Source organism: Penicillium mononematosum (genome assembly GCF_028829835.1).
Source record: "Penicillium mononematosum strain IBT 11891 chromosome Unknown utg000001l:1.0-4488741.0:1.0-4491989.0, whole genome shotgun sequence".
NCBI lineage: Eukaryota > Fungi > Ascomycota > Eurotiomycetes > Eurotiales > Aspergillaceae > Penicillium > Penicillium mononematosum.
In genome coordinates this window covers 3,756,586-3,777,993 of record NW_026643271.1, presented here as the reverse complement: position 1 = coordinate 3,777,993, position 21,408 = coordinate 3,756,586, and the positions used below count along the sequence as shown (strand labels likewise).

Here is a 21,408-nt window from a genome sequence, read left to right as displayed (position 1 = left end):
ATCGCATGTGCTAGGATGCCCCCGTCATACCGCAAGTCTTGTCTTGCATGTGTTCAGTCCAAACGAAAATGCGACAAAGGGTTACCCAAATGCCAACGCTGCCTGGCAAAGAACATTGATTGCGAATACAACCCCCGATATCCCGGCCAACGGCGGCAAACTACTGAAAGAAATGTGGACGGAAACGTTGCCTTTGTGGAGCCCGTTGCGGAGGAACCATCGAGAGGTTGGCAACTGCAGCGAAGTCCCGCGCGACCGACCGCAGCAACACTCTCGCCCTACTCAAATGATATATTCTTCAACTTCGCTAATGATCCATTCAACCTGGGGAGCATACCGCAAGATGATTTCATCGGCTCTACTGTCTTTGAAGATGCCGTCACTCAGCAACCCCCAAACGATATCGAGCGGCTCACCTCGGGTACAACTACACAGGCTCGTGTGGAATTCGCAGCAAAGAAATTAGCTGCGATCCCAAAGATATTTTCCCAGCAAGGGCAAACGATGTTTATCCACCGTCACTTGTTCCAGGAGAGAAGCCCTCCGGCTTTACAGGATGCGCTCAGCGCTTGCGCTCTGTACTGCTTAAAAAACACGGAGAATCAGACGCTAGTGTTCCGCAACTTGGAGCACAAGCGGAAACAGCTGATCTCCAGTATCGATCCGCTCGTTTCCCCCAAGATGAACCTACTCGAAGCGCTGCAGGCGCTGGTACTGTACCAGATAATAAGTCTGTTCGACGGTGACATTCGCCTTAGGGCCCAAGCGGAAGCAGACGAGCCAGTTCTTTTAATATGGGCTGCACAGCTTACGTTACGCACGCGTCAATTTCAATCTTCACTGAGTCCAGCGGAAGCGCAATCTCTCCCGGGAAGCACTTCTACGGACTGGCGGCGCTGGTTGATCGAGGAGAGCAGTCGACGGACGTTAATAACCGCGTTTATGTTGAAAGGAGTATACAGTTTTTTGAAACTTGGCTATGACACGGTTCCAGACATGCGAATGAGCTTCACGGCCCAAGCGGCACTTTGGAACTCGCAGTCGGAAATTAGTTGGCGGAGAGCATATAGCGAGAGGGAGAGGCTCGAAGTGCGGGTGACGCATTGGGACGAGGCAATAGCAAAGGCGAAGCCAGGCGATTTAGAGGAGCTCGGTGTACTGATAATGGCCATGTTAAAGGGGATAGAGGCCACAGGGGAATGGTTGGGGCATAGCCAAAATATTAGATACGGTTTAGAGGAAGCAGATTATGGTTCGGTATGAAGTCTATCTGAATCCTAGATGTATATATTGTGACTGGTCAGACTCTGATCTTTTGTCAGTAAAGCCTAACTTGTATGTTATCATGTATCAATGAAGGGAAAGGCTATTGTTCGCATTAGAAATACGAATCGAATAGAAGTTTTGGCATGCCCTCCTACGTTCGGCGGACGATGCTTTCACCTTCTAAAGTATACATATACGTATAGCATAAAATCCACTAGCTCATTGAACAGATATCAGCACAAGGCAGTCCGTGCCGATGACAGCTGGTAGCTTATATCGGCACGAGCGAGGCAAGCACGAAGCCGTTGGATCTACTGTAACACTCCCTCACACAGACTCCACCTCGGTTTGTCCCGTAAGCTTTCTCTGACCATCAATCCACTTGACCTCCCAGAGAATAACATTGGTCTTCTTGGTCTCCTTGCCCGATGTCTTGTCCTTGGACGTCCATTTACTAAGAACCGCCACAACGCCATCTGGCTTCTCCGAGTTCTCCCATTGCAGTATAACCGAAAACTCATTTTGAATCGATGTACTGGAAGCACGGGCATATTGGAGGCCTTGTTTGAAATGGTCGTAACTGTAGACGTTGTGGTTGATCCTAGAAATATGGCTGCGTCAGATGTGTTTGTCAAGATGTAACAGAGGTAGGGTAGCGTACTTGACTACCAAGCTTGGATCAACTTGCTCATTGACAGCCTTGAGGGCGATTTCATCGTTTGGTTGAATGAACAGAGTATCGTTGATTTGTGTCACCCACTCACTGAGAGATTGCTGTTGGGTGGACATTTTGTGCTGCTACATGATGTGAATATATTACCACAGAAATACATGTGTTGCAAACTTACGGAAATAATTGTGTGTCTGAGGTAAAGGGCTGAAAAGTGTGGTTGAAGTTGCAAAGTAGAGGCATAGGCCGTAATTTATGCTCACCGGCTCCCTACATTCTAAACATTTTCCTCTAGGACGTTCCGGTTTCCAAAAAGTCCACCAGTATCCGCTCATTTTGCGGACTTGCGGAGTTTCGATAATCGCAATTGGGCAATTCTAAGTTTTGGCTTCCAATGTCCGACACTTAGCGGAGGATACTTTCGTTTCATGCCTCATACTCCGCAACCATACTCACACGACCAATGTGTAATAGTCTAGAACTATATTTTTAATATCGCTTTTTGAGATCCAACTCGGGTAGTAAAAAAGAATATGTTCAAGACTGAATCTATACATTAATGACTGTACAATACTACCCCAGCTTAGCAGCTACCTATTGATTTGCTCTCTCAATAATAAGTCACCTGGTCTCCATATAAAGTGGATCCGGTGTGAGGTTGCTTCACGATACCGGCTTCCACCAACTCATTGATCAGATTGAAGACCATCAGGTCACAGCCGTGAGGTGCGATGAAATCCACCGCGACAGGCAGATATTCCTGCTGAAGGGTGATGGTGGAGTTGTAGAGCGCTTGACCGACTGAATTATAATTGTGATTAGTTATAGCTCCAAAGTAAACGTCTTGGGGGCTTCGTATAAGTAATAGGGGTTGAACATACTTGGAACGACCATATCGGGCACACCAGCAAAGTTGGCGATACGAGACGTAGCGAATCCTGTTGGGACACCTGGCATGCTATATAATTTGAATGGGTTAGCAAACAGTCCTTTAAATATCCTAGCATGTGGGAAAGAGCAAGCACAAACCTCCGGTAAGCATTGCGGTAGAGCGGTGTCGCTTCAGTTCCAATGTAAAGAATCAAACTGTCTGAGCAAGTCTCCTCGTCGAATACCTGGGCAGTTGTGTTCCACCAGTTGGTGAATATGTTCTTGTGTTCTATTTCAGTCTCCAGCTGCGACTCTGGGTATCCAAGTCCCCAATCCCAACGGGACAGAGGCACGGGGTCGATAAACGGCATGCGACCTCCATTGGCGGCCGCATAGTCTGAATATAGCGGTGCAGCAACGAGGGGATACTGCTGTTTCGAAATGAGGATTGGGTAAGTGAGAGACAACATGCTGTCGAGGGTCGCATTGGCGGCAACAGTCGAAGGTTTGGTGGATTCCCAGAGAGAATTGTAATCAAATGCAGAAACATTCGCACCTCCCAAAAAGGACGATAGCTTGTCGACAAAATCAATCAAAAGACCCTCTGCCGGGGTCGAGGCATTAGTTGGGAATTGGATCGTCTTGATAGACTTGGGGTACTTGGTGTAGGATTTCAGGCCTGCATCCTTGTACAACACCTCCGACGCAGCACGCCACAATTGCACGTCTCTTGTCAAGAATCCGGCCGTGTCCAAAAGCGGAGACATGGGCATGACTTTATCCAACGAGACCAAATTCCACGAGGGTCGGTTGCCGAAGCATCCATTCACCTGCGAAGGGTTGCGAATCGAGCCTCCGGTATCACTTCCAATGGCCAAATCCAACCAGTCGTAAGACCCGATGCCAGAGCCAGGACCGGACGATGATGAGCTAGGATCTTGGTACCCGTCACCGCGGGCATTGAAGGGGAGTGGTAATCAACCCAATCAGCAGTGGCGGTCTCACCGTTGGCGAATTGACTGGTCTTCATCTTTCCGACGATGACGGCGCCCGCATCAATGAGTGATTGGATTGCGGGGCCGGTAGAGTTAGCAACCGGGTATGTTTCGTAGTAAGCGCGGTTGCCACAGCCGGTTTTGACACCCTTGATATCATAAATGTCTTTGACACCGAGACGAACCTATGAGTAGGTAAATAGTTAGTATGGCGTTTCTCTTGCATAAGGGCCCCTGTTATGAAAATGGTGGAGAATACATACACCAGCCAAAGGCTTCTCAGCTGTCTTGGTATAGTACAGCCGCGAAGGAACACCAATGGTCAACGACGCATAGCCCTGCAAGCTTGCCGGTAAAACATCATACTCATCATCACCAACCGACACCAATCCCTGAGTGAAGGACCCCATCACATCGGAATACAATAGGGTAGGCTTCAAAAACGGCTCCACTGGATGGATCCAAGAAATATGGGCCAGCAGGTAGGGTTGACGATGAGGTCACTGTCTTCGATCTCTTGGTACCATATGCAGATGCATATCCCAGGATTTTAGGGCCCCATGAGGAATGGGTTGACACATTCTCCGAGGGATCCTTGTAGGTACCATTATACTGAACGTAGACATTATCAAGGAACCCAGCATTGAAAACATCGTCAGCAGCCTCGTAACTGCTCACTAATGATTCAAGGACTGAGCTTGTCAGTTTTGAGGCATCACTCCGGATGACCGCCAGAGGTTGCAAGCCGTTGAGTTTGCCGAATACGTGCGAATCAGCTTTCAATGTTGCTACTACTGTAGGAGGAACGTAATACGTGTTCCCATTAAGCTCAACCGTTTGACCCTTAGGAGTGACTGTCGCGATGGCGGTGGCGGAGAGTGACAGTAGGGCTAACAACAGAGCTGGTAGCCCGTAGGAACCAGTAGGAGAGACCATGATGATTGACTCAGATAGTCCACACTAGGGTTCGAAGTCTGCAAAAAGATACTTCTATCAAAAGCCCGGGCATAACCCATATATACACGTTCCATTACCAAGTTATACTTATCTCAATTTGTTACATTCGGCTATCGAGGGCACTTTCAGCGATAAGGAGATCTGGTGGAATCGTGTATGACCAATTTAGCGTACCTGATTTTAATGGATCAAGAGGAATTAGCCAGGGGATTAGTATAGCTGTCGGAGATTATTATGTAGCCCGTTTCTTATCTCTCCCGGTTATATTTCGGCTGATAAGTCGAGTCATTGTTGGAGGATCCACGGTTACCATTGGCTCGGGGAAACAGACTTTAATCAGGTTAGTTAAACCCGCACGCACGTTTTCGTAAGTGCGCTAGTGCGTTTGAGGAGTCCGATGACATCCGATGCTATCTATGTACCTGCCTATTCTGCAGCCAGTGTTTGGCCCCAATCATGGCCGTTATTCTAAAAATCAATGATGCCATTCGACGTCCGTGGTCTACGGTGTAGTTATCAGATATTCATATTTTACTAGCGTAATACCCGTTAGCTAGCAGTCGTAGATAATATTGTGTTCCTTCCTGTTTTAATATTAACGAATAAATCTACGTTATATGGCACGCACAATGCGTTCCGCAAGTTCTTCTAGAGGATTTCTCGGTAGACCTATTTTCAAGAATGAAGTATAGAGTTGAAAAAAGGCCCCGAAGCTTAAATTTCATGGCTTCCAGCTTAAATGTAGGAACGGGATAAGCTCTAAGCAGATTAGCCCCTGTCACCCTTTAGCTAGGGACTTGCTACCCTGTTCTTACCTCACTTACCCCAGCTTCTAGACCCCATCTATATCACCCGCGGTGTTAAGGGCGTATTTGGAAGCCTTGAAAATATTGTGATATCTTGTAACTTTTAGTTTGTCGAATCAACCTTACAGCAGTTATGCACTGGTTTCTAAGTAAATAGCCTTATAATATACTGTGATTTGCTTGGTGCATGACTTGACGGGCCTGCTCGATTGGTTATTGTTTATATCTCGACTAGAACACGAATCAAAAGATGTATTAGACATTAAAGTATACGCTGAATTGCTATACGGTGCTAGAGGGCCCTCTAACTGTAGCGATGTTATAGGTCTTAGTCTCCACACTCGAGCTTAAGTCTGTTGAATAGTTTTTAGGCGGTTTATGAAAGGCAGACTTAATAATTTTCGGGTTTAGCTCTATTTCTCATTTGTAGTGAGACGATAAGCCGGAGCTATTTTTCTAACAGCTCCCTCGAGTTATTCAGCCACGTATAGGAAGGGCATACTGCCAATTGACAAAGGGGAGCTACCTCGGTACATGTAAGTTTCTCCCCTGGTGGGGGAAACAGTCAATTATTCCCTGAAACATTCTACCGCGATTTGGATGTAGCTAGATCGGGCATAACATATTACATAGACACCGTGTGGAATCTAGTTTCCGTCTCGCCAAATGTGTATATATTTCTTACAACAGCCTTTTCGGCATCTTACCTTGGGAAGAAAAGAAGAAGAAATCTATAACCCAGCAATATTCTTCGTCCCGCTCAGCTAGGACGGACAATATGCGATTGTTCTTTATAAATCAGTGGGTAGCTACAGGGCCCCGGTTACTTGCATAACGTTCATTGGTGGGATCAGCATTTATATGTCCGAATCGGATTACCGATATGTTGAAAATTTTTGAGCCTAAAAGTTTGGCAAGTCTCGGCATTTCATGTTCATATGATACCTGCCATCTGTGGATACACTCACACAACATCAATACTTTTCAATTATATAGGTAATCTAATTGAGCATACATCACCTTCAGGACCATATCGTATGGAACAGATCATTTATATGGGCGTTGTTTGTGCGATCTGCGGGATGTCATCACAGCTAAGAGACTAGTTCTGCAGGCTGGTTGCCTAGATGAGCCTCTGAGGGGTTGCAGACCTCAGCTGCAGCTCTGCAACCGACCTCCTCTCTTAAACTCGCTCGTTTCATTAATTTAATTTTTCTCTCCCAGGGCAGATCCAACCTTTTGACAGTCGTTATTTGTATTTTGTATTTCTTTTTTTTTTGCTTAGCTTCCTGGTTCCTACGTGTTTACTCTTGGGCTTGGCATAATCGTCAGTATGCTGGCTGCTCCATACGAAGCCGGACAGACCCTACCCCGGAATACGACTGATATCTCACGGCTATGGAAAGTAGTAGCAGCCTTCTTTACAGCTTTACAGCTAGTCGGGTGAGTTTGATATCACGAGATATGAGCTTGACCTGAGAATTGGAGATCTCTGACTGTAGGGTTTGTGTGGTTAGCTATATGATACTGGCTGTGGTAGTCGGCTCTCCTCCCCATGAGTTGCAAATCAATGCTACAGTATCTACTGTTATTGCATTTGTGTTTGTCGGTGCGTCGTACGGTGTATCAGCCCTGATTATCTTCGCCCAGCGCCACCAAGTACTCTTCCTCCTCCACTCGATCTTCATGTAAGTATTAATAGAAGGTGCGTCTCTTCTGTCACCCATTAACGATTACAGCCCATACTCAACGATGAATCTGCTCGCGCTCCTGAATATCCTGTTTCATATCCATGGGCGAAACCTGCAGATGAACACCTTGCAGATCGTGAACATATGCCTACCCGCTGCGTTCTCTCTCTGTTACGCTCTTGCGGGGATATTGGCGTATCGAGAATATGGGCGTCACCGAGCGGAGGAAGGCATGCCGCTACTCACCGACGAAGAGATGCAACGGCGCCAGTTGCTTCGCTTATTGGGGGAACGTAATACCAGTGCACCATCGCCTGATCTTGTGCGAAGCACTTATCGCTTCGATTTGCCTGGGGGTGAGAGAGCGCAGAAGGGATGGAGTTACCTGACTCCTTGAAGTATGGTACAGAGTGGGAAATATCGGGTGTAAGTATGAAGAGGAAGTGTACGTGTAATTTAATGTGAAATATGATTGAATAATGTGTTATTGCCAGCATGTGTAGTTGCACAATATGTGCAATGTGAACAATGTTGCTGTTGAAGCCCCGGTAGATGAGAAATCCCCTTGGACCTCGGCACTTTTTTTGCAATGGCCGACCGCATTTAAAAGTCCAGGGCACCGTCATCCCTGAAATTCACCTGGGCATTTAACCTCCTCATTCAGATCTCTCTTCAATAAAATTACAATGTCGAAACGCGTGACGATTTTCGATCCGCCCGAGCAGGATCATTCCAAGGCTCTTATCGAGAACGTACTCGATCTGACGCCAGTGGTGGACCTCGGCCCAGTACGACATCCCTCCCTCTTCTATCGCAAAAAGAGTCATTCTAACAAATCCCTCTTTGTCTCTAGGATGTCTTTACCAATACCCGCCCGCTATGGCATCCACCCGGAGCTCGAGGCATCTACGGCGGTGCCGCGATCGCACAGTCCCTATCAGCAGCCATGCGGACGGTCCCGGCCGACTACGCCGTCCACAGCATGCACTGCTACTTCGTACTCGCGGGCGATTCCGAAATCCCAATTCTATACCACGTCGAGCGCGTACGCGACGGGAGGAGCTTCGTGACCCGAACCGTGCAGGCGCGACAACGGGGGCGACCGATCTTCACCACCACGCTGAGCTTCAGCCGGGTCGGCAGTGGAGGTGAGAAGACGCTTCACCACGCCGTATCGAAACCAGACGTCCCATTGCCGGAAGAGGCCGAGCCGGGCAGTTTGAAAGCGCTCAGCAATGCGGGCGGCGGTCCATTTGAATCAAGGAAGGCGGGCATTTTGAACCGTACGTCGCTAGTCGGGAACTCCATGCTCTGCATGTGCTAATGATCGTTGTTGAATCAATAGGCACATCCCCCGACCCGGAAGATAAGAAGGTCCGACGATACATTCGCGCCCGCGGCGCAATCTCCGAAGAAGGTGGTTACCAGGCACACCTGTCGGCTCTTGCCTATATTACCGACAGCTATTTCATCGGGACCGTTTCCATTGTCCATGATATCCCGCGCTTTTCCTCCCCGGCTGAACTTGAGAAACTTCTCAACGCGCTTAAGAATCCGTCTGATCTTGACGATGAGGATATCACGCGGGCTCTGAGGGAGTTGAAGGAAGAGGAGGCTGCAGAATTGCGGCGCCGTCTGGAAGGGGCGTTGAATAGAGCCACGGGCCCAAAGGAGGTAGACCATAAAGAGGTTGGCATGATGGTCAGCCTGGACCACTCAATTTACTTCCACAATCCCCGGGCGTTCCGGGCCGATGAGTGGATGTTGTCGGAGATTGAGAGCCCGTGGGCTGGCGAAGGACGAGGCTTGGCTATTCAGAAGATTTGGTCCAAGGATGGGGTGCTTATTGCTACTTGCACGCAAGAGGTATGTATTTGCTTTTTTCGATTCTGGAGGCCAGTGCTAACTCGATCATAGGGTGTTGTTCGGTTAAAGCAAGACAAGCCGCCACTGTCGAAGATTTAAAGAGCTCCTATACCCCTAGCTAGGAGTTATCTCCTATCACTTTCCGTTCTTTTTACATATCTTTATTATAGATTCGGACTGAGTCCCCCGACTTCCTGTGATTTTTCTTTGTATTTAAGCTGGTCATTCTTAGGTATAGTTCTGCCACATGAACATGTTATAATTAAATAGAACTTGAACCCATCAATCTGAAGCCCTGATAAACAATTGTCTAGTCGAAGACACAGCCTTTTCAGTTAGCAAAAGAACGCAAGCAAAGAAAACAACTTTCGCGTTGTTAATCAAAAAGCCGACCCAGTTTTGATCTTCCAGACCCAAAATGCGAAAAGAAATGATATTCAAAAGTCTGCTCAAACACCAATGCTCCCGTCTTTATCCTCATTGCCAGTCTGTTCCTCGCCAACCCGTTGGCGATAGTATTCCAAGACCTTAGCCCCCCAAACATCCCTCCCCTTATACTCCCCCACATAATCAGGCCAACTCCTCATTTCCTTGGCAAGGTTATCCAGCTCAGCCATTGGAAGCTCATCCAGCGGCGTGAGATACGTCTTCACGCCGAAGACGATCGCACCTGTGCGCGGCAGTCGACGGAAAGTCTGTCTCTCGCGACGGATCAGGATATCCGATGGCAATGGGCTGCTCAGCTCTTTCTCGCAGAGGGAATTGGGCCGGTAGAGGATCTCAGTCAGGCTCTCGTTTGGTCCCTTGACTTCTATGAAGTAGTTCGAGCGTTCCATTGGAGAGGTTGGGGTTAAGCGGGCGAGGAATCTGGGGATTGGTTAGTTTATTGTTTTTCTCTGTTGGTTGCAGCCGCTCTACATGGTCTGATTTGGAAATCACTTACTTGCTGACGGAGTTACCGACTTGCTGGTGCCATAGTGGCACGGGGCCATGCAGTTGAGAGATGGTCCAGCCAATTCTCTGGTTCACTGTCCACCCCGTTGGGAAGAGGCTGGCGCTAGCTGCCCTGTGTTACTGTTAGTATTGAAGTTTTCTTTTATAGGTGGGTTTGGACATACAGGTAGAATTCCCCTTCCTCGTTCATCATCAAGATACTGAGATCTTCCATCGTGAGACGCACAGCGGCCTCGAGTGCCTCGGTTAATCCCTCGTTGGAGTCGCGTCCTCTGACAGTGAATTTATCGCCAGTCATGCGATTATCGATGATTTTTCGGCCGTTTTGGATTGACATCTCGAACATATTGGGGAATCTCTCGCAGAGGAAGTCTGAAACTTCCTCCAATGCTTCCTGGCAGGGTTCAATTGACTCCGGCAAACAGCGCAGGACCTCTTCTCTTTTCTCGTGGAGCAATTGGGTCCGCACCCGGTGTTCGTCCATATAGTTCTTGTCGAGGGTGAGCCAATTCTGGGCGTCGAGTTTGCGAATATCCATCATTACGCGGTATCGCTCTCTGCCTTTGATGGGCTGCGCTGGGTACGGTGCCATACGCTTAACGTCGGATGGGTTGGCGACATCTTTTGAGCAATGTTTCCCTTCCAACTTTTCTGATAACCACTGGAGCAGTTCTCTTTGGTGTCTAACTGCGAAAAGAAAGACGAAGATTGGAATCGCGACTAGTGAGAAGGTTGTCATACTTTTCCCATTGAAAGGTTTCACGTATAGATCAGACAGCTTTTATAGAAATAGAAACGACTAATCAAGAACGCTCATTGTCAAAGGCAAAAGGAAATAGAAAAAAGGTGAATATGATTGACTATGACATAGATTGGACGATCTAAATATGTTTTCAAGATGGGCTATGAAGTCACCATCGGAAGCAGGCAGCAATAGAAGATCACCAGACGATAATTCCAAGTCAGCTTAACTAGTCCCAGTCAAAAAAAAAAAGGATCAAAAGGTATGGCAGCTGCATTCCACATGCCTCATTGAGCGAAGTTGTGCCTGCGGAACTGCTGTGATACGCCCAGGGATTCCCCGCAAAAAATAGAGGAACCCACCGGGGAGTAATTGCCAGCCACATGATCTCAACCCATTTGTTTTATTCTATTTATTATATTTATTTTCCAAAAAGTTCAAAGGGTGGGAACTGACATCCAGGGCTGTGCACAATCAGCTCCGAGTGTGTATGGGTGGAGATGCTTACAAGTAAACCCCTTCTAACTGGCTGATAATCTCTTACCAGTCGGACAAGAGGCGCGTGGGAACGACCTGGGCCCATAGCTGCTTGGCTGATCTCCATAAGGGCCACGATCTAGCCACCTCATGTCGTGTTTAGCTTCAATCGTCAAGCTCTTATACCGCCCGTGCGCCTGAACAGGGCTTGCCGACTCGGGAAATACAATCGAACAATTACTACGTAGGCTACGGCTATCGTCGGAGAGACGATGTGCAGTTGATTCGAACATAAGGATGCCAACTCATGTTTGTGAGTACCCAAAGTCTGAGAGTACCGGATGTTTGATCTGGGGTCACGCAGGTCCGGCTTCAGGTGTTAATCATTGCTGGAAATGTTTACTGGTATATGGGATCTGACTGGCTCGGGATGGGCCGGGGACCCGATCTAGTTCAGGTGCACATCACATCCAAGCTTGGTAGATGGGCACATGGAATTAGTCTGACGTATCATAGTCATATTCGTGTGGGGGGTATCAAGGGCTTTTTTCCCTTTTTTCCCTTTTTTTCTCCAACGGGTCCGGACTTCTTCGTCACATCCGCCCTGATTTAAAAGACATCTGGATACCAGGATTATTACTTCGTTTTTCCTTTTAGGAACAATGTCGTTGCATCGGATCAGACAACAAAAATTAAAAGCAAAATATTAAAGTAAACCCTGTCTCACTCTCGATCACCAGGCCAAAATCTACCAAAGTACCCTTTTTTAGAGGCTCCACAGACTCCATCTGGGGTTCCCGCTGCAACCGCACCCCCCTTTCGCGCAAAGCGCGTTTGCCGCTATTAATCTTTTGCTCGGACCGTAAACCACGCAACTTCTTTCTATTGTCCGGGTCTCGACTTTAATTTGGACATTTTTTTGAACATTGCCTGATTCCCTTCCTTTTGCCGTCATAGCTCCTTTCCCTGCATTCCCACACAGACCATAACCAGGATTGGATCGATCTACAAAGTATAATGGGATTTTCGCCACCGCTTATGATCTTCACTATGCGGATTTCATTCGAAACTAGTCCGTAGATGACTGGGCAATGCTGTACATACAACATAGTACTGTAATGTACTCCGCATAAAATCCTTTGCTAATTGACTAGTGTCTATTCTAGTACATCCACACAAGCCAATCAATGCTCCCAGTTAGATATCCAAGACTTTACTAGAGTCTGGACCTCGACTAGATCCTTCAATCCTTCAATCCTTCAATCCCTGAAGTCTTCACCCTGGATCTGTGGATAGCAATTAAAGTGCAGACCAATGCAAGTCACTCGGGGCCGCAAAGTCGTTTTTTTTTCCCTTTCTTTTTTTGTTACATGTCTATTACGCACAGACGTTTAGATCACCTGCAGCTGTTCTCGCCGGTTGGATTTTATATTAGGGGGGATCTCCCGTCTACCCTTTATTTTTTGCATGAGTAGCGCTCCAGCCGAGAAAATCCTGGAAACTACATCATATTGACGGGGATAAAGACCCCAATTGGGATTATGTGTGCTTGACAGGGACTTTGGTGGTACAGGATATTGTTGAATGGACTACATTTTTAATGATCACATGGTTGTTTTGTGATTTGGTCAGTCGTTGAGTGTGCTCGATTTGGAAATTTAGAGCAAGGGACATTGCTTTGTTTGTCGAAGCAAGTAGTCTATCATAATTCATTCTTCAGTTTAGATATACTCCGTACCGAAAGATGCAATTGAAATTCCCTGGTCATTCCAGGACTAAGCAAGGTTGGAAAAGCTGAATTAAAGCGAGAGTAGGGTGAAAACATGAGTTCATTAAGACTAGACTAAAAATTATTCTAGAGTCTTCCTAATGGAAGATATCATAATCAATCTGAGTATGAAGCAACGCTCGCCCGATGCAACCTCTATTCCCTGGTAAAAAGTATAGTGAGACGCCTCAAAATGGGGGAGCAAAAAGCAAAATGGGAATGGAAATACAGGCACCTGTGCGTTTCTCTCATCTCGAAAGGAGCATAGTTCGAAGCAGCTGGTGGAGGTCCTGTGTTGCTTAAACATTAGAGAATAGGTATATGGTAATATCACTCGCCTCGTGGAAATAGAATCAAACTTTTGGATCGCCAACCGATGAAATCGAAAAAGCAAAGGGGAAGAAATGACCCAAAACGCGCGAATGAAGTCTTTTCGTCGAGACAATATTCGATAGGTAAATCGTGGGTGGCACATGGCCGCAGACAGCAATTGCAGACCATCTTCAACAAATAATCGACGCTTTATCCGTTCGAGCAGTATCGATCCTAGTCATCGAAACCCCAGTATTACGGGAAGGGATAGGCTCGAGTGTATCATCACCATTCGCGAGTCGCTCCTCTCTCTCGCACTCCAACCGCTCATCCTCCTTGATACGCTTGAGCTCCTGACAGAACTTGCTGTTAGCTCTGATGCGGTCACCGTAGCGAATAAAAGCGAACGGGATAACAGAGACGCCCAAACTGAGGAAGGCAATCAGACTGCAAGCCCAAGGCACGCCGAGCCGGTTGAACATCGGCTTAGCCGCGAGCGGGAGTACAGCACCAAGAATACTTCGCGTGCAGCTTGCGGCGGACTGCGCGCTGGCGGAGAGGGTCTCGTAGGCATCGGTCAGGTAGTTCAGCATAGCCATGAAGATTAACAGGTAGCCCATTCCGAACGGGATGCCGGAGAGGAAGGGTACGACCCAGTGGATGTTTGGTGAGGCTGTCCAGCCTACCCAGAAGAGGGAGATCACGTATAGGGGTCCGCCGATGCAGGCGAGAGGGAGTCTGCGGTATTCCTCGATAAAGGCCCAGCTGGCATTGCGGGCCTTCGCTCGGGCTAGAGTAGCCGTCGTACCATAGGAAGATGCCACAGGCAAGGATGGCGCCGATGCCGACTGTTGGGTGGATAAGAATCTGTTCCTTTTGCTTTTGGAGAAATTACCGTATAGATGAACTTACTAGGTAGAAACATCAAGCCAGACACACCAGGGCTCATTTTGTAGATATCTGCATGATGTTCGTTAGTGCATGTCTCCAACGGGGTTCTAGTTGGGATATGTCACCGACCTTGGAAGATGATTGGATATGCCTCGAAGTAGAGGTAGAAGATTGCATATGCCAGAGCAAGATACAATGAAGTTAGAGAAACGATGTACTCGTGAATAATCATGCGGAAGGGTCGTGAGATCGTGACAAGAAGCATTTCTCGCAGATTGCGACTCTGAACGTCCAACGGCGATACAATGCTTGAATTGCCGGTGTCTTTGCGTAGCTTGTGGGCACGACGCTTCAGGATGACCGGGGCATATGTTTCAGGCATGAAGATAATCAATGGCAAGGTAGCGCCTGATAGAATGAGTCCAATCCAAAAGCACCAACGCCAACTGACAACCGCCACGAAGCCAGATACCCAGGGTCCGATGATTGGCCCGAAGGTTGTACACTATTAAGCAATTAGCTATCAGACTCAACAACTCTGTCAAAGGTATGCGGCAAGCTTACAGCCATGAAATAAGCCATCAGACGGCCTCGCAGTGTGGGATCGTCGTGTACATCGGCAAAGAGTCCGCCGACAGTAGCGATAGGCGCCGACGCAACCATGCCATTGAATAATCGGAAGACAAGCAGGGATGCATATGAATCTGCGACAGCGCACGCCAGAGTGAATATCATGAATAGAACAAAAGCGATGAGCAAAGGGGGCTTCCGACCAAAGTACTCGGAACTAGGACCCCATAGCAATGGCCCTAAAATATAGCCGATGAGAAAGATGGAGATGGGCAAGACGAGGATTGTTTGGTTGGTGATGTCGAACTCTTCGGCGATTTGGGGGATGGCGTTGCTACAGATTGACGAGCCGATAGTACTGTTCATTACCTGCATGACACCAGCTGTGAGAACAAGGAACTTCCTCCTCTGTCGGACACATCAGTACTCTTCTCTTCGGCTTGCTTGTATTAGACACCATCGCACATACCGTTCTCCAGTTGACGGGGTTTTCTGGGTCATTGGGCCCGAATGACACAATCGTTTTGGAGGCCACTCGGCGGAATCTAGAGTATGAAGGGTTTCCATAGCGTTCTTGGATGGGCTCATGGTCGACTTCTGAGTCTTGATCTTCAGAATCATAGGAGTGTTGTGACTCATGAGGGGAAGGCACTACGTGCTCTATACAACAGTTTCAGTATTTTTGACTCCTAAGATACAAGATAGAAGCATCGACAAGGCAGATGGGCGACTGACCTGTTTTTGACATGACCTCTTGCACATTTTCCTCGACAGCCACATGGTCCGACATCTTGACGACCTTGGTTTATCAACAGAATCGACAAATTGTGCACTAGATGAAGATCTAGGCGGAAGGCAAGAGTTATAAAAGGTTCAGTAAAAGGTTCAAAGTTGAAAAGGTCCCCACAAGTGCCAGTGGATGTTTGACTCAGACAAATAGAAGTTGTGTTCAAAGTTTGATGTGGATTCGACTCCACATCCATAGAGCAATCTCTGATTGTACGCCCTAACTTTCACAAATTGAGTCAGGACGCGAGGCCTGTTTGGCAAATATAGTATAGACTAGCATTCCCTGTCAAATTAGGTATACGGTGGTGTTGATCAGACCTGGCTCGGGTAGAACGGCTTTTCCCTTAACAGTACGGGCGAAAAACAGGAGCCAAGAAGCTGCGGATCGCTAAAGTGGCAACTGGAAACGCGACTGTATGAAATATCACATGGAATCTCGGATAGAAGACCGATTTTCAGAAATTTTGATAGAGTAGCACTGGTTGCCCGCGACACACAAACGCAATCCAAGCTCAAATTTTGAAACAAGTATCCTGACCGCATGCATCTAGTCATTTGGAAATTGGATTCTTCAATGCTAGTGAGGGATGAGACCCTGTCGATCAATCAATTGGCCTTGCAGAAATTGCGTCAGACAGCTTTCCCCGTCATGTAAATCAGGACCAATGGGGCAGGCTCAATTCGGCTGACGAGGACTTGTTCCCATGATATGCGTGATTGGCACAGTGGATCGGTTCACCCGATCGGGCGATAGCCAGTTTTGAGTATGAGGAAGCTCCCTGTAGTGGGGACGCCAATGTTGGGCACAACGGGAAACGGGTATTCCGCACAGTGCTCGACTTATTGTGTTCTCGAGGATGCATCCGAAAGCGCTCCACCTGGAGTAAGCGGACAAATCCGTTTCAGGGGTATGTTGTCTCGTTCAGGATATTGGCCTTTGCCAACTGGGTTGGGCTGGGATGTCGGCAAAGCTAAAATTCCCTGTCATTTCCGGTTGCGGGCTGACTTCGGCTTTCTAGCCGATATGCCCTGACCGCCCGGTAGGCACGAGAACAAGAATCTGGATGAGTCTGTTACAGCCAAAAAAAACATCCCGGACAATATATTTAGAAAGAAATTATGCACTGTGCGTACATGTGACCGTTAAACGGTTTGGCCAAGGGACAAGAGATTCCGGGGTTGACGCCTGACCCACCTGTCACCAATTCTGCCTCAGGCATTGCACGATATATAGTCAACGAGCCACCACCCGAGGACCTCAGGAACATTTAGCAATTGTATTCGGGCATAGAGACGAGACGTAAAGAGCAGCTGCATTGAGAAAGGACCTAAGCGGTTGTACAATAGGAGCCTCAAAAAGCCTTAAAGAGCCCTTGATCCTGCTTAGTTCCAGTAGCAATGTATTATGGCTTGACTTCAACAAGCACAAATATTAAGCTCAATATAAATGAGTGTCTATCCACTTACGACCACAAGGATATTCTGACACAAAAAATCTTAGAGGCTGTATATGTTCTCGTTACTATGAAATGCCTAGTTAGTTTGATTCCTGAACACCGAAATTTGGTGGATGAAACTTACAAAGACCGATTAATTCCATTTCTCCCCTCCGCTTGAGAGTTCACCCAAACACTAACACTCATAGCGGCTACCGGGAAAACTCCATAGCCGCAGTTATTAATGAGTACAGCCTCATTTCGCCAGCCGAGAATATCAGTCCACAATTCCCCAGCATGTCTGTGACCGACAAACATGCGCTTGTAGGATGCACCACCGTTGCTAAGGATGCATGCAAGACCGAACGGGTGTTTATAGTTTCCGTAGCGAACGAACCCTATATAATTGTAAGCACGATAATGCATATTCAAGGAAGCTATACTGACCAATGCAGTTCCGTCTATTGAAGTAGTCTCGTTGTTCCCCGTGTGCATATAGCTTTCGGGCGCGCGTGAGGATGGGAAGTGTTCCGCTGCTTGATGGCCCAGGTTGGGGTTCGGGTCCACCGATGATTCCATAGAGATCTCCGTAGAAAACGCATGGCTGGCCTTGGCTTCGAAGGAGGATTAAAGAGTATGCGAGAGGTTTGAAAAACGGTGCAATGATAGTCTGTCAGGGTGTTAAATTATATGCTCCAAGGCTGTATGATAGCTAAACTTTGAGCGATCTCACCTCTAATGATTGTCCAGGTTGCTGTGGGATTGTAAGCTTCAATAAATCCACAAGGGGACATCAACATACCGTATCATGGTTGCCAACAAAAGTCTGATGATGAAAGTGAATTAGCGGCAAACATTCCCACGAGGTTATTGTATCTTACTACTGCATGCGACGGCATCTGTTCTACCAACGTGCCCTTGAAAATCTTCCGTAGATCACCACCTGCCATCTTGGAGATAGCTGCAAACCGACCCAAAAGAGGAACGTCGAACAAGGAGACCTCATAATCCATTAATTTAAGATATTCCAGAAGTAGGCCAACCTCTCCTCTCCAATACTCCCCAATGAAGAAGTAATCAGCACCAACAGTATTGCGCAAATGTGTCACAAATTCTTTCTGGAAAGAGGCGGAATAATGCTTTGCTGCATCGATTCGCATTCCACTGATCGGTAATTCGGTGCCAATCCACTCCCCCCATTTCAATATATCAGCTCGAACTTCTGGATGGGAATGGTCGAGATCGGCAAACATCAGGTAGTCGTAGTTTCCGTGCTCATCACTCACATCGCTCGCCCAGTCTTTGTTCTGTCCCAGTATCTTGTATATTGCGTGTTGCTGGCTCGCATCGTCCCAGTCCACACCAGTAAAATGTTGCCAGTGATACTTCATGGAGCTGTACTTCTCACCACGTCCCGGGAAGTCGAACCTGACCCAACCGGCTATGGTCAGAGGTTGGGATATTTCATTATTCCGATCTGCAAGGTTTTCGACATTCATAAGCGCTCTCATACTCTATCCGTCACCGGGGAGAAATACCTTCTGGGTCCATCTTGACGACTGTGAATTTCTCAGTCGAATCCGCTCCAGCCTTCTGGTTCAAAACAGTATCCCAGTAGATCCCAACGTTCATATCCTGTGCAGTCTGTACCAAGCTCTGGAGATCTTCCTTTGGACCCCATCGCGTCGCTCTGGTCCCCTTCTGGTCGAATTCCCCAAGATCGTACAGATCATAGATATCATACCCAATTCCAGATGGGTTCATCCCTTGCACCCCGGCGGAATCCAGATGTTATCTATACCGATGTCTTTCAGGTCAGGGATTGCCTTGCGGAGACGCTGCCAATGTCGTTGGTCGGCTGGCACGTGCCATTCGAAGCCCTGCATCATGAGTGTGTTTTCTGGGGGAGACCACGACTGCTTTTCATCAAGTCCGGCAGTATCTACTCGATCTCGAGATTGTTAGCTTATAGCATGGAAGGCATGGAGCTAAGGAAATGGAGAACCCTCAATCTCTCGCCACCTCTGGGCCCTTCTCCGAATCTTCAAACAGCAGCTTAGGAATGACAACATTTGACCGAGGCGTGGCTCTATCGCTGAATTGGTGGTATTGATGTGATTCTGGGCCAGTTCAGGTCTCATTGTTGTAGAGAGAAGGAAGAATAGCATCAAATCCTAAACATATCATGGTCTCCGAAGGTCAGGGCTGGGCGGAACTAACGAGTGACACTGACACACCCTGCTGTGCGAGATACATTGCCTGGTAGGAATTCAAAGGGCTGCTTGTTGTGTTTGAAAAGTGAACGCGCTCTAGTTTTGAAAGATAAGATAAATGCTTAAATTAACATATTCCTCTAATATGAGCAGAGAGTTCATATGTTCGTCTGCCTCGCTGTCACATCTATATTATGTCAACTCTCCCAGAACACACCCACCACCAGTGAGCTTTGTACAAATAGTCAATGCGATGAATCAGTGTCACGAATATTTGATGCGTGGATCTCGACCTACAATACATATAGTTAGAGCATGGAAGATCTGTACTATATAGTACAGTACAAACATCTCGGATCGTGGGAATAATGATAAATGTACGGAGTAGCCAATTACACGACTCGTATGAGTGACTAAAAATATGACTAACAGAGACTGGGCAACCTTGGAAGACTGGGCTTTAAAAGTATGATTCGTGGAAATACAGTGTGAGAGGTGTAAAATGACTAATGAGCCTTGGAAGCCCTGGAGGCTGGGACTTGGAAATGCCTCAAAATAGCCTTGGCGATGTTGCGATAAAATCGGTAACAAATTGTACAATTTAAATACGTGTCCGCTGTGGGGATGTGGCTAGTGAGAGGCGGGACGCTGTTGCGGCCAACATGACCCTTTTCATAATTTCTTATGCTATGTATTGCTTAAAGTAGACCGTTCTATGTATATTGTAGAGATCTTCTATACTGACAAAGCTGTGAAGGAACTCCCCACGTCTTACTTATCGCGTCTCACTTCTCACTTCTCAATCTCCTCCATCATCCGCCCCGTGTCCCTTGCTATTATTCTCACTTCGTCTCCAGTCTCCACTTCTATTGTAGCCAACTGTCCGAACCTCTCCTTCCAAAACTGCCACCTCTCCTTACAAAACCCATGTTGACCTTTCCAGAGCGGACCTCCTTTGCCAAGGGTGCCATCAAAGCCTTCATTCCACTGATAAATGTCCGCCCCGAGAATACTGATCCAGGCAGCAGCAGCAGGAATCAATGCTTCCAGATTCCCCGCGGAGGATTGGTCTACTGGTGTTTCCAGTGCATCGCGCAGGGTAATCAGTGCAAACCATGAGTAGGCAAAGACAGGTTCTTTCGTCGCCATCAAACGTGCGGTGAATTTATCCCGGTTGATAATCCGCGAGATTGCCTTTTGACGAGCGTCGGGAGGTCCAGCAGGTACACTTGCATTCCACTCATCGCGGAATTGCCAGCCAAACATCGGTAGGTCTTTCCAAACTTGCATATCGTAGAGCAAGATGGGTTCTCCATTTGATGTTTTCGCGTCTGGTAGGTTTGACAGTTGGACTAGCACATTGACGAGTTTATCATGGTGCTCGGGGTACTTGTAGGCGCACTTGAAAACCAAGTTCCATAGGCTGGTGATTCCCCCCTCGGGATCTGACTCATCTTCCAATGAGATTGAGGCCAAATATTCAGCGGCTTGCTCTGCAGATACACTGTCGCTGAACAGGTCTTGCAGAATAGCAAGTTGAGGGGCAAAAATATCATCTGTGATGGCGACCATTTTCGGAGATGGATAGGTTTAGTATATGATAAAGGAATGTTTAATATTCTAGATTCAAGTTCCAGGAATTTAAGTGTCTCTTATCACTCGTGAATCGCTCGTGAATGTTGGTCATATCAACCTCAATATTCCATAGCGGCCTCGTGGCCTTTATCTGCCGATCTCATTGGTTCTGATTTTCCAAGGTTGCATAGCTTCAATGTTTTAGTAGATTGATCACCCTAAACACGCTAAGCCGGGATCTTACAGCATTGTACGGAGTATTAGGGCCATCACTACATGCAGTTTCAAAAATGCCTCGGTTTTTTATGGAAATCAATTTGTACCCTGTTTACCTGTACATCAATTTGAGCCACCCTTACTTTGTCTTCAATCACTACTAGTAAAGATAGGCCATAGTAAGTGAAAGGTCGATTGTATCATGAATTATAGGACAAAGATTTTCTGGTAGGAGATAGTCTAGAGTATGCCTATATCTCATATGGTTCCAATGTTATACCGGGATGTACACCAGAATATAGATAATAGATAATAGACCATGATGGCCGCAAATGCCTACCCTA

General features: G+C 47.2%; 9 protein-coding genes across 9 annotated transcripts; 3 read left to right on the top strand and 6 right to left on the bottom strand.

Annotated features, from left to right (window-relative positions):
• Positions 1-15: 15 nt before the first annotated feature.
• On the top strand, positions 16-1,263 carry N7519_001435 (Zn(II)2Cys6 transcription factor domain-containing protein; the record flags this gene model as incomplete). Its single annotated transcript, XM_057288213.1, has 1 exon — positions 16-1,263. The coding sequence occupies one exon, from the start codon at positions 16-18 to the stop codon at positions 1,261-1,263; it is 1,248 nt and encodes a 415-aa protein (XP_057154296.1).
• Positions 1,264-1,593: 330 nt separating this feature from the next.
• Positions 1,594-2,055, bottom strand: N7519_001434 (uncharacterized protein; the record flags this gene model as incomplete). The annotated part of the gene is made up of 2 exons (XM_057288212.1): positions 1,594-1,867; positions 1,928-2,055. 2 exons carry the CDS (start codon positions 2,053-2,055, stop codon positions 1,594-1,596), a joined length of 402 nt encoding a protein of 133 aa, XP_057154295.1.
• A 491-nt stretch (positions 2,056-2,546) lies between these two features.
• N7519_001433 (uncharacterized protein) lies at positions 2,547-4,737 on the bottom strand (the record flags this gene model as incomplete). The annotated part of the gene is made up of 6 exons (XM_057288211.1): positions 2,547-2,737; positions 2,818-2,894; positions 2,966-3,743; positions 3,812-3,986; positions 4,065-4,252; positions 4,326-4,737. The coding sequence occupies 6 exons, from the start codon at positions 4,735-4,737 to the stop codon at positions 2,547-2,549; spliced, it is 1,821 nt and encodes a 606-aa protein (XP_057154294.1).
• A 2,160-nt stretch (positions 4,738-6,897) lies between these two features.
• N7519_001432 (uncharacterized protein) lies at positions 6,898-7,652 on the top strand (the record flags this gene model as incomplete). Its single annotated transcript, XM_057288210.1, has 3 exons — positions 6,898-7,007; positions 7,067-7,252; positions 7,304-7,652. The coding sequence occupies 3 exons, from the start codon at positions 6,898-6,900 to the stop codon at positions 7,650-7,652; spliced, it is 645 nt and encodes a 214-aa protein (XP_057154293.1).
• Positions 7,653-7,941: 289 nt separating this feature from the next.
• On the top strand, positions 7,942-9,220 carry N7519_001431 (uncharacterized protein; the record flags this gene model as incomplete). The annotated part of the gene is made up of 4 exons (XM_057288209.1): positions 7,942-8,043; positions 8,109-8,538; positions 8,601-9,121; positions 9,173-9,220. 4 exons carry the CDS (start codon positions 7,942-7,944, stop codon positions 9,218-9,220), a joined length of 1,101 nt encoding a protein of 366 aa, XP_057154292.1.
• A 350-nt stretch (positions 9,221-9,570) lies between these two features.
• N7519_001430 (heme-dependent oxidative N-demethylase family protein) lies at positions 9,571-10,667 on the bottom strand (the record flags this gene model as incomplete). Its single annotated transcript, XM_057288208.1, has 3 exons — positions 9,571-9,988; positions 10,065-10,187; positions 10,240-10,667. The coding sequence occupies 3 exons, from the start codon at positions 10,665-10,667 to the stop codon at positions 9,571-9,573; spliced, it is 969 nt and encodes a 322-aa protein (XP_057154291.1).
• Positions 10,668-13,565: 2,898 nt separating this feature from the next.
• On the bottom strand, positions 13,566-15,625 carry N7519_001429 (MFS transporter; the record flags this gene model as incomplete). Its single annotated transcript, XM_057288207.1, has 6 exons — positions 13,566-14,164; positions 14,287-14,334; positions 14,395-14,770; positions 14,830-15,243; positions 15,305-15,495; positions 15,571-15,625. 6 exons carry the CDS (start codon positions 15,623-15,625, stop codon positions 13,566-13,568), a joined length of 1,683 nt encoding a protein of 560 aa, XP_057154290.1.
• Positions 15,626-17,121: 1,496 nt separating this feature from the next.
• Positions 17,122-19,316, bottom strand: N7519_001428 (alpha-amylase; the record flags this gene model as incomplete). The annotated part of the gene is made up of 8 exons (XM_057288206.1): positions 17,122-17,146; positions 17,206-17,458; positions 17,508-17,730; positions 17,863-17,886; positions 17,942-18,537; positions 18,599-18,826; positions 18,862-19,011; positions 19,298-19,316. The coding sequence occupies 8 exons, from the start codon at positions 19,314-19,316 to the stop codon at positions 17,122-17,124; spliced, it is 1,518 nt and encodes a 505-aa protein (XP_057154289.1).
• A 749-nt stretch (positions 19,317-20,065) lies between these two features.
• On the bottom strand, positions 20,066-20,845 carry N7519_001427 (DUF3632 domain-containing protein; the record flags this gene model as incomplete). Its single annotated transcript, XM_057288205.1, has 1 exon — positions 20,066-20,845. One exon carries the CDS (start codon positions 20,843-20,845, stop codon positions 20,066-20,068), a length of 780 nt encoding a protein of 259 aa, XP_057154288.1.
• Positions 20,846-21,408: the final 563 nt, after the last annotated feature.